We start from the raw sequence: 16,298 nt of genomic DNA, 5'->3' as shown, positions 1-16,298 counted from the left end.
TCCACTCCACGCTATACAGCTGACACCAGATAGGGGTGTGTCCATGTGTCCATTTTTGTCCGGTGCTCTTGCTCGTGTTGTTGTGCTTTTTAGCACCACATACGAGAAGTTCGTACGTGCGATGTGACAGGAGGTGAGCAGAGCATGGCCTGCTACGCACCCATGTCCAGATCCGTTCTGCGGCTGGACAAGTTTCTCAACAAGAAATTCGTAGAGCGGCTTCTGGTCGGGCCCAGGTTGTGCGCCAGCCGACATGCCTTCCTCTGGTGCGACCGGCTGCACACGGTACGGCTGCTGGCCAGCAGAAACCAGCAGTTGTTTGAGCGGAGGTCCCTCTTTTACCCTGAAACTCTAACGGAAGCATGGCCGGGTCAGCGGCGCCTGTACTCGAGTCAGGAGGCGGACAAGAAGGGTCTGCACATGGGGAGGACGACCAAGGACAACCTGATCAAGGACGTCATTCAAATGAAGAAGGACCAGTTCTTGGAGAGGGAAAAAAGGCTAAGGGCGACAGGGCAGAACATCCTGAATGACATCAGGGAGACAAAGGACAAGATGAAGGAGAGGATGGGTGTCATCGAAGTATGTTTAAAAATGAACAAAAGGAAAGATACGTTATTAATCATATGATAATTTTACAGAGGGAAAACATCTGGACAATCCCGAACATTCTTTGTATTTCTCGGATTGTGGCATCTCCATATCTTGGCTACCTCATCGTTCAGGGAGACTTTCCTATGGCCCTTGGAGTTTTCACAATCGCTGGAATCACAGATTTGGTAAATTTTATTTTCTAATATTTGAGAGAATATATTTTGAATATTTTATTGCAGCTTGATGGATGGATAGCCAGGAATTTTGACCAAGCATCTAAGCTCGGGAGCTTCCTTGATCCACTGGCAGACAAAATTTTAATCAGTGTGTTGTTTGCTACGCTCACAGTCGCTGGACATATTCCCAGTAATGAATTAACTGCACGAAAAATAATTCAGATCTTTAATGAATTACTATCATTTAACTTGCAGTTGCCCTGACTGGCCTAATAATCGGTCGCGATGTTCTTTTGGTCTTGGCTGGTTTTGTAATCAGATACAAATCTCTGCCACCACCTGTAAGTATATACCTAATCTAATATATTTTTGCTGTGCTCGTGTTGGCCCATTTGTTAATGGTCACTAATTTCAATGTAAATAATTATCAATTCAAAAAGGTGGGAAATTTTAAAAATGTTTTTTCATGCTAAAGATACTATTTCTAGTTGCTTCCAGACTTTCCTTATCTTGTTAAAATGTTGATTTACAATTTACAATAAAATATTAATAATCACTTATAAGCACATGGAATCTTTCAATTGCAGAGGACACTGAAGAGGTATTTTGACGCCACTCTTGTCACCGCACAATTGCAGCCAACTCTAATCAGCAAGGTCAACACTGTTGTCCAACTGTTATTTGTGGCGTCCGTATTGGTGGCTCCAGTCATTTCATACCCGTCCCAAGATGCACTGACCACGTTTGGGTAAAACGAGATCTGAACTTGAAATCGATAATCTATTTAAATTTAAATTGTGCTTTCCTGCAGGTATGTCACAGCAGCAACAACTATAGCTTCTGCGCTTAGCTACATCATCGAGAGGAATACTTTTAAAATAATTAGCAAGCGCTAGACTCGAAAAGTGATAAAATTCCTAATTGGCATGAGATGCCAGCCATTTGTTCTGCGCCAGCATTAGAAAGGTGGTTTGTAAATTACAAATTTTATATTCATAAACAGGAGCTTCAAATTGAAACAGCATTTTATTAATTACCCACAATGAAGTTGCTATGCTTATACTTTTCGTATGCAAACGTTTCCTGGTGAGCAGGATCAAATTCCAAGCCGATGTAGTCTATCTCCAAGTTAAATTCCCCACTTGAGGAGTCTGTAGCTGTGATGCCAAAATTGGAGACCAACTCCAGGTTGATCGGCCGTTGCTTATCCTGAACTCTGCCTTTACTTACGTAGAAAAATTTCGAAAAGGGTATCTGAAAACAATGAAGCCAGAGGCGATAACTAAGCATCCTCAAGAGACCAATAATTGTTTTACAAGTAGTGTAGGACTAAAATTTTAGACGGTTTTTTTTTAAGTAAATACTCAAATATTTCTAGACTTTCTCTGTACAAATTAGATGGTTTTTTGAGATGACGTTCCGAACGAATTCACGCGTGTTGGCTGCTAAATTTTATATTTTTCGAGGAGAACTTTAAGTTTTTAAAAATTAACTTGTCATTTTTAAGGAAAACTACCACGTACAGACACTTTAAGATGAATAAATCCGTCTAAAAACGCACGAATAATTTTTTCCATTATTAAATTAGGTAACACCTAATTGTATTGATATTGACCTTTGCGAGTTGCCAGTAAGGGCCGCCTCTTGTGTACAGGATAAAATTAAAGACATCATTCCACGTTATGTCAAAATAGCCAGCGTTGGCAATGTTGAGCTGGTAACTGCGTCCATCCCCGCGCACTCGCATCACCAGTGTGTTATACATAGACCAGTTCAGGTAGCTGTCCCGTTTGAACGATTTCTAAGACAAAAATATGACAACTTAATCAGGACGAACTTACGCCTTTACTAAACTTTAAATTAATGGTTTCTAAACAGATTTTACCCTGGCCCTGTAGGTTCTCATCGAGCAGTAGCCGGTGGTGCTGATGATTCCATCCTTTGGACACCGTGTGTCAATAAAACCTGTAAAGAGACCTTTGCCGGAAGGACTCATTTTGAGCTCGCAGGTGCTATAGCCGTGATTCTGGTCCCTGTCAGAATTGAGCTGGAATTTGGCCAGCACCTCAGGGTTGTTAAACTGCCACTGCACGTCCACCTCACCTAAGAAGATATGGTTCGTTAGAGCCAAACTCTCAGAAGTTAATTAAAAAAAAAGAAAAAAAAATGTTTTTGTATATTTATCTGTTGTGTTCTGAGTGTGGGGAGGTGTGGAGCATAGTTGCTCTGCTGATCCGCAATAAAAAAATTACTTTGAATCTAATTAAAGACGAACCTTTTCTTGCCACCATGAGAGGGTCCATAGCTAATTTTTCTTTCACCTCTTCTTTCCAAAGCATGATTTCACCTTTGAGTTGTTTCAAGCCGTCTCGAATCATTTCTGTTCGACTGGGAAAATTCAAATCTCCTTCTTTCCTGAAGCCCCCTTTCGGATTTGGATCGTAAACTTGATTTCTTGCAGAGGTATGAAAAGCTTGACATGATGAGCTATAGCCCAGTTTTAACAAACGCCTTCGCAGCAAAACCTGGCAGAGTTTTAAAGTCTCTGCCATTGTCCTAAAACAGAGGAAACATAATTTTGTTTTTAAACATATGGCAGACTCACCGTTTCTCGCTAGGATAGGGATTAACATTGAATCTTCCCATCAGAGCGAGAACTGTGAGTGAGCGGAAAGTGTGAGTCCCCCATAATTTTGCAACAAAATTTATTTTATAACATGAATAAATTAGGTTCAAAATTTAAGAGAAATTGCAATAATAAGTATAATATTATACAGTTTTCTTTACCATACAACTGGATAAACTTACGAAATACAACAACTAGCTGATATGATGGGGTGGTATTGTGTACGCAACGCAACTGAAGGCAGAAAGGGTATTTTAAACGTAGCGCGCTTGGATATGAGAAGGCGTGTCCAGTATGTGCATGCGCATTTTGAACAATATGTACGTTGTACAGAACAGCAACAGCAGTCCCAGTCCGGTCCTGCTGGTGGAGTGAAATCAGTTCAGCGCGGAGAAATGAATTATTTTTTGTGACAAACACATAATATTTTTACTTGAGCTGTATAAGAGTTTAACTAATCAAATTCCGAAAATCGTTCCCAAGTCGTCGTTTCACATCATTTGAAGAATATTTACAGGTCTCTAATTCATACAATCATTATTTTCGTAATCATATTGTGCGGTATGGAGGTCACAAAACCATGCGCACTGAATGGAAGAGTAATGATGTGACCTTCGTTTTTACTTATTCAAAGGATTATCTCGTGTTTAGTTTAATTATAGCCAATGCACTGAATTCATCACACCAGCATATTTAATAATCTGTTCTCTTGACTTTCAGAAGCATGGAGTCCGAGATCACAAGAACAGAAATTATCAAAGTGACAGCAAAGTTAGTTCTACTGTCAGCATTTTCATACTATTCAATGAAGTGGCTAATGAACCAGCTTGATCCTACCAACAAACAGAAAAATCAGGCAAAAGCTAAAGTAATTATATACATAACACTCCTTAATTAATGAAGTAAAGTGACAAATATAATTTTTGCTCCAAATTTTATATTTTCAGGCCACTGATCTCATGAAGAAAATAGGGATTCAAGTAAAAAGACAGGTTTGCATAGACTCGCTCAAAGTCGTGTTGGCTCTAACAGTACTTTGATTTAAAGCTTTCCGAACATGAGTTGATGATTGCAACCCACTTGGTGGACCCAAGAGATATCAAGGTCTCATGGAGCGATATCGCTGGGTTGGATGATGTAATCGAGGAAATCCAGGAAACTGTTATTTTCCCCATCACTAGAAAAGATCTGCTAGTAGAATCAAAATTGAGTCAGCCCCCTAAAGGTACCAGTCCAAAATTACTATCATTGCATTTCATATGACCTAATTCTTACCCTCAGGTGTGCTTCTGCACGGTCCTCCTGGCTGTGGAAAAACATTAATTGCCAAAGCTACGGCAAAGGAAGCAGGCGCCCGATTCATCAATCTTGACGTTTCTATTCTCACGGACAAGTGGTATGGCGAAAGTCAAAAGCTAGCTGCAGCCGTATTTTCCTTGGCAATTGAACTGCAACCATGCATTATCTTCATTGATGAAATTGGTAGGGCCATCTTAATAGGACTTTTTGCATGATCGTTTTACTATATTATAGTGTTTGTTTAAGGAAAAAATCCTGAACTTGAGGGAAAACTGAATGGCTTTGCTGTGTGGAAAGCTTAAGTCAGTTTTCTTTAAATTTAAAGGTTAAACCTGTGTGGATATTTCTTTTGTTTGAAAAAATCCTTGTCCTAATGTTTTAGGCTATCCAGTTATTTGAAAATCAGAGAAATTAAGACATTTCTGTCGAATAATTTTTTCTCGCGGCCACAGAAAATTATGCAATGTTTGAAACGCACGCTTTGCTCTTCTGCAGACTCTTTCCTACGAGTAAGGAGTTCGCAAGACCACGAAGCCACTGCTATGATGAAAGCTCAGTTCATGAGTTTGTGGGACGGTCTGATCACGGATCCAAACTGCGTTGTGATCGTCATGGGCGCGACAAACAGGCCTCGCGACCTGGATCAGGCCATCCAGCGTAGAATGCCCTCCATGTTCCACATTGGACTCCCGGTGCGTTTTACGATTTGCCTCCAGTGATGGTTTTTAACTTCCCATTCTGATTGCAGAACCGCCGACAAAGGCTGCAGATTTTGGAACTGATCCTTGACAAGGAGCCAATCGGCGCTGACGTAGACTTGGAGGGCATTGCCAAAGTGACTGAAACGTTCTCAGGTTCTGATCTCCACGAGCTGTGTCGCAGTGCCTCTGTTTACAGAATGAGAGATTTCATGAGGTCTACAACCAGGTTTGGCATAGATTTGTTTGCTGGAAGACTGACGCCAATTTGTGATTCACAGGAACAGGGCTGCTGTGATAAATGGAAACAATCAGGGAACAGCTGAGGCGCTTCGGCCTATTAACATGGATGATTTGAGAAAATCTTTTAGCAAGATCAGGGAATCTAAAGTTCGAAGTAATGCGTGTATAGTGGCGTCAAGCTCTGATATGGACTAGGGTTTGATGGAAAGTAATAATTATTTTCCCTTTTTGATAATTTAAATGTTATATTTGTTATGATTGATTGGTTAGTTGCTTTGTTTGCAAGAGAATTGCAATTCTGATGTGATTTTTGTTTTATCATTTGTCTTATGGTACAGCTCGTTTTAATGAGCATTTTCGCTGTCTGAATATTCAGCGAAAGTGATAACATTCTTCAATTTTGTGTTCTTTTTGCTCTCTGCTTTAGTCGGGTACTGTGAGTCAAGTCAATAGTAACAGAGAAGGAACAAGGTAGTTTTGTTGTCTATAGTTTTTAGGCCTGTTATAAACGAATTCATAAAAGCGCAGATATTACCAAAATCACACTGTGACTATAGCCAATAGTTGTAAAATTGTGTGTTACAAAAACATTAAAAAACAAGTAGGAAAATATTACATATTAGAATTTTTAAATAGTTGCCCTTTAAAATCGTGAGGGTGCTTTGAATGAAGGACGCTTTGAAAAGATTTTCTGTTAAGAAGCATCGTTCTCTCCCCTTGATGCTGACCTTTTTTCTTTTTCTACCTGACTGACGCGAGAAAATTTAATGGGGGTTGAGGCAAAAAAGATACCGCCGCGTCTATTATTCTATGCCAGTGGTTGATTTTTTAATTTATTACCCCCCACCACTGCTCTAATTCGTCATCTACGTTGTTGCCATGCAAGGCGGCACAATTGCCAACAACTTGCGCTGCTAATCGAGTGTCGACAATTAGAACGTGTTGTCGACCGAAGCTAGCGTCCGATTTGTGGAAGCGAGTCGGTACGGAAGGCGTCGGGAAAAGTGAAAATAGCCGCGACGAAGAGCATCAGGCGAACGCGGGTCGACGCTTTCCCTACACTGTGACCGACTCGCGCCGTTAGGTTGGCAGCCAGTTTTATAGGTTTTGAGCAACAACTCGTTTGCAGTTTGGCTGCCGTGACACATCTCGATTTTAGCATGCATCTGTAGGTTGTCGGAGTGCGTTTTCGGCCAGACAAGGCTCGGCATGAACGTAAGATAGTGGTCGGGGTGGCGCAGCAGCCGAAGTCGGACAGAAAGCACGGCGGAAAGTCAGTGACTCGGTCGGTGGGTGGCTGCGTGCCGAGGAGCAGCGCCATTGTTTCGTTTGGCCGCTCGTCGGCGTGACCGGGAGCCGAGCTGCCTGTCCGAGCAAGCGGGGCTGGCCGGACGCACGGAAGAACAGTCGTCTTATGAAGTGGGCTAGTAAGTGCTGCGAGTTTTTTATGGGTGTTTGCTACTCGTGCCGTAAAGCATCACTGAGCAGCAGCAGCAACAACAATCACAGTGACCGTCTCGAGGTGGACTTGGACAAAGTCGAGTACATCAACACCGTCTCGTCGGTGACACCTTTAAATGCTGCCATCTGCGTCAACCAGTTCTCATCCTGCTCGGAGGAGGATAACATCGCAGACATTTACCGCTGCAAGGAGATTTCCACCGAGGCGGTCTCCTCAATAGAGTCAGCAGCCTCGAGCACCAGCGTCCAGCAGCAGGTGCATACTGGTGTCCACGACCACCACAGCAACTACTATCACAGCCTCGGTGGCTACACCAAAATGGCAAACCCCATCAAGCAGATGGTCAGCAAGAAGCGGAAGCGCTACACCCAGGACGGCTTTAATCTCGACCTTACTTGTATCCTTTTCAAAGTTATTGACTCACCTCGGTCGGTCGGTCGGACCGTTCGGCAGTAAAGTTTCCTTCTTGTCTGAATTGACCAATGCTGAGCAGTGGCCGCAATCGCTTGCGAAATTTCGTCTTCCTTTTGCAATTTTGCAATATTCCACTGTACTGCTCAGAGCGGCAATCATCGTTCTCGTGAAAAGTCGATATTTGAAACAGTTGCCAAGATTGCGGCATCTCTCTTTGTTGTTAAAATCCCTTCAGGACTTAAAATTTTTACGAGCTAGTATTGTTTGAGCTGAATGACAAATGGTTCGCCTATCCCCATTGTAGAGTGCTACTATATTTACATACATTAAGTGCGTGAATAGATGAATGAATGTACACTACACTCACACACAAATTGTGTACGAGAAAGAGAATTCCTATTAAACTCGGCGTGTCCTCACAATTCATTCACCTTATTTCAAAGTGGTTGTAAATAGAATTTATCAATTTTTATGTTTAATTCCTCTAAACTTTTCCTTAACTCAATGATTAGACATAAGAAACAACATCATTGCCATGGGTTATCCAGCTGAGAAGATCGAGGGCATGTACCGCAACAACATAGCGGACGTTTGCAGGTTTTTGGAGAAAAAACACCCGGACCACTATAAAATCTACAATCTGTAAGCTTAAATCAACATATTTTATTTTTAAGATGTTAAATGAAAAACATATATTAAGGTTGAATAAGACATTTTTCTAGGAAATTAAAATATAAAACTTTCCTTTGCGATTTAAAGTGGAGTTGTTTGGTCATCAATTTAACATAAATCAATAAATGATTTTTCTTACAAATTTGAGTTGTTAATTTCCCTGTTAACTTCTCAATTCTTATTTTGCAGTTGTTCTGAGAGGTCATACGACCCAAGCAAATTCCAACACAGGGTAGCCCACTATCCTTTCAACGACCACAATCCGCCTCAGATCGACTTGATCGGGCCGTTTTGCAACGATGTGCACGAATGGATTTGCAAAGACCCAGATAACGTGGCCGTGGTCCACTGCAAGGCTGGAAAGGGTCGCACTGGGGTCATGATCTGCTGCTACCTTCTGCACAGCAAACAGTTCATGACGGCCGACGACGCTCTCAACTTCTATGGACAGAGTAGGACCCATGACAAAAAGGTGGACGCAATACATTAATCAAAACTTTCAAACTGTCCAGCAGATCATATGATTTATTATAAACCATCAAATTTGAGTGGATTCATTACCATAATTCTTCTTCTAGGGTGTAACAATTCCAAGCCAGCGTAGATTTGTGGATTATTATGCGCAGATTGTCCATCTCAGGCTCAAATATCAGCCTGTCACCCTTTTCCTCGACAAAATCATCATGGAACCCCTCCCCCATCTCCATGGAATGCAAGGAAGTGAGTTTTTCAATGCTCCTCGCGCTCTAGATTGTCTTAACACTGTTCATTTCTGTTCCAGACTTGCAATTTGTGATCTCAGATTCTCATAAAAAATTGTACACATCGCCGTTGTATGAAATCAAGAAAAACCTGCCTCCGCAAACCTTGGCACTGAGCGCGAGAGTGGCCATCACTGGTGATATTAAAGTGGAGTTCTTCATGAAGAATGCTCTCCGCAGGAAGGAGAAACTCTTTCATTTTTGGTTCAATACATTTTTCGTCAACGAAGAGGCCAAGTATGAAAGCAACGAGAATGGAAATGAAGCTGATGTAGGGCCTGATATGACGCCACATCAGAGGACCAGCCGTGCCATGAGCTATGATGAACAATCCAAATTTCCTCATACCAAGTTCCTACCACAAACAAGGTATTTGAAATAATATTCTATGCCATCAAGCTTCAATAGTTTGAGATGAGTTATAACATATGTGAAAATTCCCATCGCCCCTATAAAATAATATCTATTTATTTCCAAAGGTTAGAAAACAGCGGTCCATTATCTAAAATTCCCATGCTAACACATAGTTTCTAAAACTTCCTTTACTTGGAACTTCATTTGCGTCAGTCACAATCATAACTTACTATTCACTTAATTATAAAAATGGCTTTGTTTGTAAAAGAGGTTGTGCGAGTTAGAAATCATTAGCACCACACTGCAAGGCTGTTTGGTTTGCTAGCCTTATTACATGGCCATTTCACAAACATTGCATTCTTAAGAAGGACTTCCCAACCACAGATAGTTTTCTTTCTGGTCAATGAATCACAATATAATATATTGCATAAATGCGTATTCTGAGTGAAACAAAGATATGCTGAATTGCAGAATTGTATTATAAATTAAAATATTTTCTCAGCACCATACACTAACCAGGTCCAACAGAAGCCAAAAACTGTTTGCCTTGGACACCAATTAACATAATTTGCGGGTTTCTATTGATATAGTGTAATGCAAATATTCTGCTCTATTTTTATCAGTAGTTTTTAGCTTCTGCCTGGTACTTGCAATCTTTAAGCTATAGATTTGCCTCTTTTGCAACTTGGATAATGCTATCTCTAGTCCTTAAGAAGGTTAAAATGCTTTTAAAAACTGCCTTTTCACAACTGAATTTGAGCCTCATTTTTTGTTTTAATTTTTCAGTTCGCTTGCGTCACTAAGAACCGACGGCATCAACGAACTGACGCTCACCATAGACAAGTGGCATTTGGATGACGCTCACAAGGACAAGCAGAACAAGATTTTTGAGCAGGACTTCAAAGTGAGGATATTCTTCACAGTTGATTGAAGCTCAAACTTCCGAATTGTGCGTTTTCAGGTTCGCCTGTGCATGTTGCGATTACCTAATTTGGAATCGTCCGTGGACCGAATTTCTTTGAGTAACAACGCGTCAAGATTGCAAACCGGAGCGGGCATTGCGTCTCAAGCGCAAGCGGGAGTGGTTGTGGTGGAGAGCCAGAACACGCCGAACGGCTCTTCCGAGGGTGACGATCGCTCCAGTTCGGACAGCAGCGAAGACGAAGAGCCTGACGAGGATGAGAGTTGGGAGTCTGGTGAGTTGCACCCCTGAAAAAGACTGCAAAACTCTTCACTCATTTTACCGAGAGCTTGACCTTTGATTGTTTTGCAACTGTGTTGTGAAAACCGTTTGTTTCGCCAAGATCATTAATAACTCTGGATGATCCAAAGATTCGTCGTTTTCAATCCTGACACTACTACTCTCTTACCTGGCTGCATGCTGTTGCATGGCTCTTTGCGTACGAGCTCTGAGACGCTCAGTTTCTGCTTTATTTCTACTTACAATTATTATTAGTAGCTAGCAGTGACTTGCACACCGCTGTAGGTTCTTTCACTGAGAATAAGCTGGCAAAGTGGCTCTTGATTGATGCAGTTTTTCATCTTTCAGCCACTGTAAAAGTTTTGGGAAAATTATTGTATTTTTCAAATTTGCTTAGTATGCAAAATCATTAAAAATGAATTTAGTAAGATAACTTTTTGTTCATTCAAGACCTCACAAACAGAACTCTAAAGAGGAATTGCAGCGGCTGAAAAATATTTCAAATTTCCATCTGCGATTCAACCCATTGGCGAGTATCCAGACACCAGGCTCGCTGCTTTCTCACAAAATACCAAAATGCCAAGGAAGAAATAAGCCAGTTTGCTTTGGTTGAAAGGACCGGCGGCGACACCTTATAATTATACGGATTTAACGCTTGCCCTTCCCGCTTGCTCTGATTTGTTGATTGAATGCTGTTGGTGCAGGCTGGCCCTTGATAAACACACTCTGTTCTGAACTCTCCAGTGAATCATGCACGTGTGGTGAGGTATCGGCTTCTCTCTGAGGCAGAGTATCAAGCGGGTGAGCAGGTGGCGTGATGAATCATATCCCGAGCAACTAGCAATCGAAGACAAAGCTGATATTCAAATCGATCAATTACTGCTGAGACCGGGGCGGCAGCCCTGGTGCGAGCGCTGCGCGAACACGATTTTATTTTTCCTCGAGATAAGTTGATTTAGAGAACACCAACCAAAGCAGCAGTAAACTGATTCTCTTAGTCTGAGCGAGCCTAGTGCATATTTCATGCTATTTGTAAGACGCAACACTGACGAGGTAGTTGTTTCACCGCAGTTTGTTTGCAGATCGGTGTGAAATTGCACGGAATCGACCGGCCTGGCGGAATTCGGTAGACTTTGTTTTGTTTTCAACAGGTCGCACTACTTCCAAAATATTAGCTGCAAATTCCTTTTGCCGAATGATGATGTTTAGTTCCGTTCTTAGTGCATCCATCTTAATTAGTCAGAAATGCATATTTTTCTCGCATTATTAATTATACCCATAGATGTAGCAGTCGAAAAAAGAGCGCGCTTTGATTTAGACGAGAATGATACTTGAATATGTGGATGGAGGACTGTTAAAACCATACATGTACAAATTAACATTTTGCTATTCAGTGATCACATTGAGTCCATTTTTCGAACAAAAGATGCGAAATAGTTTCGAGACGTAACCTATCGAGGCAAAAATGTCGGGAAATTTGATTTCTAATCGGAACAAAAGAAAATTGTGAAAACAATTAACAATAACTAATAATAATGATTCTTTGTATGAGATAGTTGCATATACATGCATTATTTTTAACGGATTCATAGATATTTACTATTAAATTACTCTGTCAAAGTGACAAGTACAAGGTTTCTAAAATAGAACTGAATTTTCTCACACTTAAGGAACCAAATTAATTTATAAAATATGTCAACTTAATATTTGATAGCAGAATTATATTCAATTGTTGATGTGACTCTGGTTCGGCACAAATCAAGAAAGAAATTCCCTCACTGCAACTCAACTAACTGCTGTCTTACTACTTGATATTTCGTCAAAATCCCACGTATAAGAAAATACGGCTTCGTGACGGGCGCTTCTCAATTGTATAACAAGATGTCTTTCTCCCTTGCTGCGACGTCCTCACGAATTTAAACGACCGATATACTATAACAATTATTTACACACGGTTCTCTATTTAATTTGTTTTGTGCCAACTTGTGCCAATCACACCTATCTTCACGAAATAATTTATTGAATGTAGCAAGAGGAAAATACTGCATTTTCAAGTTATCTGCAGATCTCGAGAAATAATTGTCGGAATTTCTACTTAGCTGCTGAAACACACTTTGTTGTTGGAGGTGTTCGTTGGGAAAAATGAGAAATGATGATGACAGTGGAGAAGGAAAAAGCATGTTCTGTCTCTCTGTGTACCAAAATTGGCATAGAAAGTTGCTGCAAAACGACAACTAATCAAATAAACAAACGAACAACAACAATTGTGCTTTGTCTTCCTATTTCTTCCTGCTTTGCTTCCAATCATCGAGGTTGTGGTTTTGAGGCGGCCATTAACAGCTTGTTGCTTCGGTTGGAGCAAGTCTCTTTCAATTCATTATGACTAATGCTTGGAGTGAGACGTATAAACGAAACAAAAATGCTTTCTGTCGAGCGATCGGTCGGTCGCAAGGTGAGAGTGCTGGGTGTTGAATTGCCCTGCTCAATTCAACAGTTAGTTTTTCTTTCAGGAGAATCAACTCATTTTTAACCCATCGTCATGCGCATCATAAGTATAAAATGCCTCTTTGCCTGGTGGTACTGCTCTAACGGGAGACTAACCCGCCAGCGGGACAAACACGGACTTCATCTAATGTGAAAAAAGTGCTCATCATTTCATAACACACAGATCTTCATCTCTCAATTACGTAGTAGATTACCAAGTAAGATTAGAGGCTTGCCAAAAAGGTGCCATCATCAAAATGTGACAATTTACGAAAGGAACCTGAAGAAATGTGATGAGTTTGATGCAAGTACAATTTGACGACAAAAACGATTTTAGGTGCTACACAATTTTCAGCAGGAATTTGCAAGTACAAAAGTGTTTTTATTTTATTATTGTAAAATTTTAGACTTGTATCTGCAAATGTTAGTTAAATCTGAAGACTTACGAACAGATCTGCTTTAGAAAGAATGAGGTGTGGACTGTAGTGGTTTCTTGCTGTGGCGCATTATAATATGACTCTACTTAAAATACGTGTCTCATATTTTATGTCTAAATGTTCTTTATCGGAATTGTTTAAATTTTCTCTAATAGAGAAGCAGATAAATTTTTTCTACGTTATAATATTCCTTGTTTTCGACAAGATTTAACAGTAAGTGTGAAAAGTTAAAAAAAAGAAGTTTATATGTACAATTTTATGATCTCAAATCTCTGACACCAAAAATTGATTGTAAGTGTTAGGTAACTTTACAACACGACACGTATTTCTGAAATACAGGTGTCAGAGGATGAGAAAACTGCATGTTGGGCTTTTCCATAGTTGTTGTGTATTCTTTTAACAATCGGTATTACTTAAAGAGGTGGCAAAACAGAAGTGTCTCCCAACTTATGAATGTGCTGATAGAGATCAACAATTTGGTCGGTGATGGGTTTTATGAATGATCAGCAATTGCATTAGAATGCTTGTGATTAAACTTACTAGCGTATCTTTCTCCTTCGATTAATTTGCAATTATTATACATTGTATTTAACGACATGGTAGAAAGAGAGAATCGAACGAATCTTGCAGATGTTATAATTTATTTGACAACTGTTTAACGTAGCGAGAATATTATACGAATAAAGAGTTAAAATCTATAAAAAATAAGGAGAGTGCTGTCGGTTGTAAGCTACGCCTATCTGGCCCTTCCCCGGCCGCGATTGAATCCACCTCTGGAGGCACCACCCCTTCCCCTGGAGCCGGGCGGCCCTTTGCCCTTCGGAGGCGGCGACTTAGGCCGCAGCGCCTCTATGCGTTCGGTGCATCCGGTAGTCAACTGCCCGTTGCTGAAGTAGCCAGAGTACTGGTCAGCATTGAAGTTGCTGTTTGTCAGCGCTGGACCGATGGTCAACCAGCCGGGCCGGATCGTGCTGTCTCGTCCAAACACGTGCAGTCTGTGAAAATATTTCGGAAGTTTCTAATTTAGTTTAATATAGAGGGAGCGTGACTGGAGGAAATAGCGACAATTTCATTGGTTCAAAATAAAATCAATTTTTCTGTTTAGTCTTATAAAATGAGATGACGATTTAAAAACTTAACAATCCTTAAAATTTAATTGTATTTCACTATTAATGTTCATGTCTCAAATAGACACCCCTAAAATGTATGATTGAAATTTACTGTTAACAGTATACCAAAGCCTATAAACCAGCTATTACAAAAATTTTACCTTCGTCTGCCTAGACAAAAGTGTTCAATGATGTGAAAAATTTCCACTGGTTTGTCCAAACATCCATACTCTGGCTCTTCAGATATAATGAGATCTATGTCAACGTTGGCGTGAATGAAATCGCCGTCGGTTGATCGTCTTACTGTGCCTTTGATGCCCATCAAACAATGCTCCTGAAACGCAGAACAAAATGTGCCAACAACCCTTTTAACAACTTGTGCAAACAACCTTTGTGCGCTGAAACACTGCTTTAGAGTCAAGGTTTTTCGAGTGGCCAGGGTTGTTGCCGTTTGTCTTTATCCAGCAGATGTCTTCGCACCTGCGGAAGCCCCATTTGCGCAAGCAGTAGCGACCGAGGTCGAGTCCGTCAGAAGAGCCGCACCACAAGAAAATGAAGCTTCGCGGCGCCGCGACCTCTCCAATGTCAAGTTCCATAATCTGAGAAAAATTTGCTTTTTTATATTTTCCAAGAAAAAAATATCAAGGCAGCCTTGGCGGCCTTAAAATGATTCCCCAAACCAAAATAGGAAATCATCTCTGGAAGCCAAGTCATAAAAAATAATTTTCCCTTAGAATACCTGCTCCCATGGCCAAAACTCCATGTTCGTAACTCCCATAGTCCGCTGGTATTCCTCTAAGGGTGGCTCAACGAGTATGACGTCGAATTTGCTTTTTAGATTTTTCAGGTCGTAAGAATGTAAGTCACATTTCAAGTACATGGGTGGAGTTGCTGTTTTGGCAATCAAGTCATCCTGAAGAAATACAAAAGGAAGTCACGTTTTAATATCGCCGCATTTTGTACGCAAAAATCAAGTCACTTTTAATTTGATGAGCTCCCTAAGCTTAGGGTACTCCTCGAATCTATCGGCAAGGCCAACGTCCCGAATGAAATTCTGTGGCCGCTGGCCAGTGTCAACAAAATGCTGACAGTAGTCGTTGTGTGGATTGGACGACTGTGTCCCTTTCAGGAAAGTCGAAGAGTCGGTGTAAACAAGGTTGTCAGCATCGTCACTTTCTTCCTTGCCCTCAAGCTCTTTTTCCTTGGCTTTCTCATATAAACTGTCGTCTGATTGCGCTTTTTTGCTCGGCACTTCCTCCGCGGTTCCGAGCACCCGGCTCAATTCTTGCACGCTGCCAACTCCAAACTATACGACCAATAATAGAGTCAGTCTCATGATTGTAAATTTTGATTTACGATGGATTGAGTTTAGTGATTTTTTTCTTACCGTCCGGGCTAATAATTCCTTCCTTTTGCGGGAGCGCTCCCGCAACTCTTTCAATCTCTCACTCATTATATTTAATTTTAACAATGAGATATAAATGGACTGTAAAATTTGAGTCGGTGGACCTGTTTACATTGGTGAGTGTAGTAAGAAGTGATTTTAAATCTCCCGGTGAAAGACTGGATAAAATTCCGGTAATTTGGTGTTCAAAATATAACTTGGAAGGAAAACAGGTGGTTTTGAGAATATTCAACGAAAAATGTAATTAAATAACTTTATTATTAAACAAAGGCAATTTTAAACGGGAATATTATTTTATCTCATAAAATCTTTTGAAATAGGACAAGAAACTTGATAATCGTTAATGTAGTAACCGGTTATTGT

General features: G+C 40.6%; 5 protein-coding genes across 7 annotated transcripts; 3 read left to right on the top strand and 2 right to left on the bottom strand.

The window, feature by feature from the left end:
• The first annotated feature begins 48 nt into the window (after window positions 1-48).
• CLS (cardiolipin synthase) lies at window positions 49-1,789 on the top strand. The gene is made up of 6 exons (XM_065486960.1): window positions 49-582; window positions 642-779; window positions 834-960; window positions 1,026-1,111; window positions 1,358-1,518; window positions 1,582-1,789. Exons 1-6 carry the CDS (start codon window positions 145-147, stop codon window positions 1,664-1,666), a joined length of 1,035 nt encoding a protein of 344 aa, XP_065343032.1. The 5' UTR covers window positions 49-144; the 3' UTR covers window positions 1,667-1,789.
• CIA30 (complex I intermediate-associated protein 30) lies at window positions 1,778-3,635 on the bottom strand. The gene is made up of 5 exons (XM_065486961.1): window positions 3,579-3,635; window positions 3,046-3,326; window positions 2,656-2,873; window positions 2,386-2,571; window positions 1,778-2,024 (listed from the first exon to the last, which is right to left on the bottom strand). The coding sequence occupies exons 2-5, from the start codon at window positions 3,320-3,322 to the stop codon at window positions 1,800-1,802; spliced, it is 906 nt and encodes a 301-aa protein (XP_065343033.1). The 5' UTR covers window positions 3,323-3,326; window positions 3,579-3,635; the 3' UTR covers window positions 1,778-1,799.
• Window positions 3,636-3,751: 116 nt separating this feature from the next.
• Window positions 3,752-6,251, top strand: nmd (no mitochondrial derivative). The gene is made up of 8 exons (XM_065486958.1): window positions 3,752-3,913; window positions 4,117-4,264; window positions 4,344-4,388; window positions 4,444-4,621; window positions 4,678-4,878; window positions 5,191-5,387; window positions 5,444-5,622; window positions 5,675-6,251. Exons 2-8 carry the CDS (start codon window positions 4,121-4,123, stop codon window positions 5,829-5,831), a joined length of 1,101 nt encoding a protein of 366 aa, XP_065343030.1. The 5' UTR covers window positions 3,752-3,913; window positions 4,117-4,120; the 3' UTR covers window positions 5,832-6,251.
• A 262-nt stretch (window positions 6,252-6,513) lies between these two features.
• On the top strand, window positions 6,514-14,126 carry Pten (phosphatase and tensin-like protein). 3 transcript variants are annotated; one of them, XM_065486956.1, is made up of 8 exons: window positions 6,514-7,495; window positions 8,025-8,154; window positions 8,374-8,656; window positions 8,763-8,904; window positions 8,966-9,314; window positions 10,086-10,203; window positions 10,261-10,495; window positions 13,014-14,126. In XM_065486956.1, exons 1-8 carry the CDS (start codon window positions 7,051-7,053, stop codon window positions 13,028-13,030), a joined length of 1,719 nt encoding a protein of 572 aa, XP_065343028.1. In that variant the 5' UTR covers window positions 6,514-7,050; the 3' UTR covers window positions 13,031-14,126. The 3 variants fall into 3 exon arrangements, with proteins under 3 accessions (XP_065343028.1, XP_065343027.1, XP_065343026.1); XM_065486955.1 differs by having other exon boundaries at window positions 13,011-14,126; XM_065486954.1 differs by lacking the exon at window positions 13,014-14,126 and adding an exon at window positions 11,245-12,764.
• Window positions 14,044-16,080, bottom strand: Mettl14 (methyltransferase like 14). Its single transcript, XM_065486957.1, has 6 exons — window positions 15,918-16,080; window positions 15,510-15,836; window positions 15,270-15,443; window positions 14,920-15,129; window positions 14,692-14,864; window positions 14,044-14,416 (listed from the first exon to the last, which is right to left on the bottom strand). The coding sequence occupies exons 1-6, from the start codon at window positions 15,981-15,983 to the stop codon at window positions 14,158-14,160; spliced, it is 1,209 nt and encodes a 402-aa protein (XP_065343029.1). The 5' UTR covers window positions 15,984-16,080; the 3' UTR covers window positions 14,044-14,157.
• Between the last annotated feature and the right edge of the window lie 218 nt (window positions 16,081-16,298).

The sequence above is a fragment of the Cloeon dipterum genome, chromosome 3 (assembly GCF_949628265.1).
Source record: "Cloeon dipterum chromosome 3, ieCloDipt1.1, whole genome shotgun sequence".
Taxonomy (NCBI): domain Eukaryota; kingdom Metazoa; phylum Arthropoda; class Insecta; order Ephemeroptera; family Baetidae; genus Cloeon; species Cloeon dipterum.
Note: the sequence above shows the minus strand (reverse complement) of the source record. Positions and strands in the feature narration are given on the sequence as shown.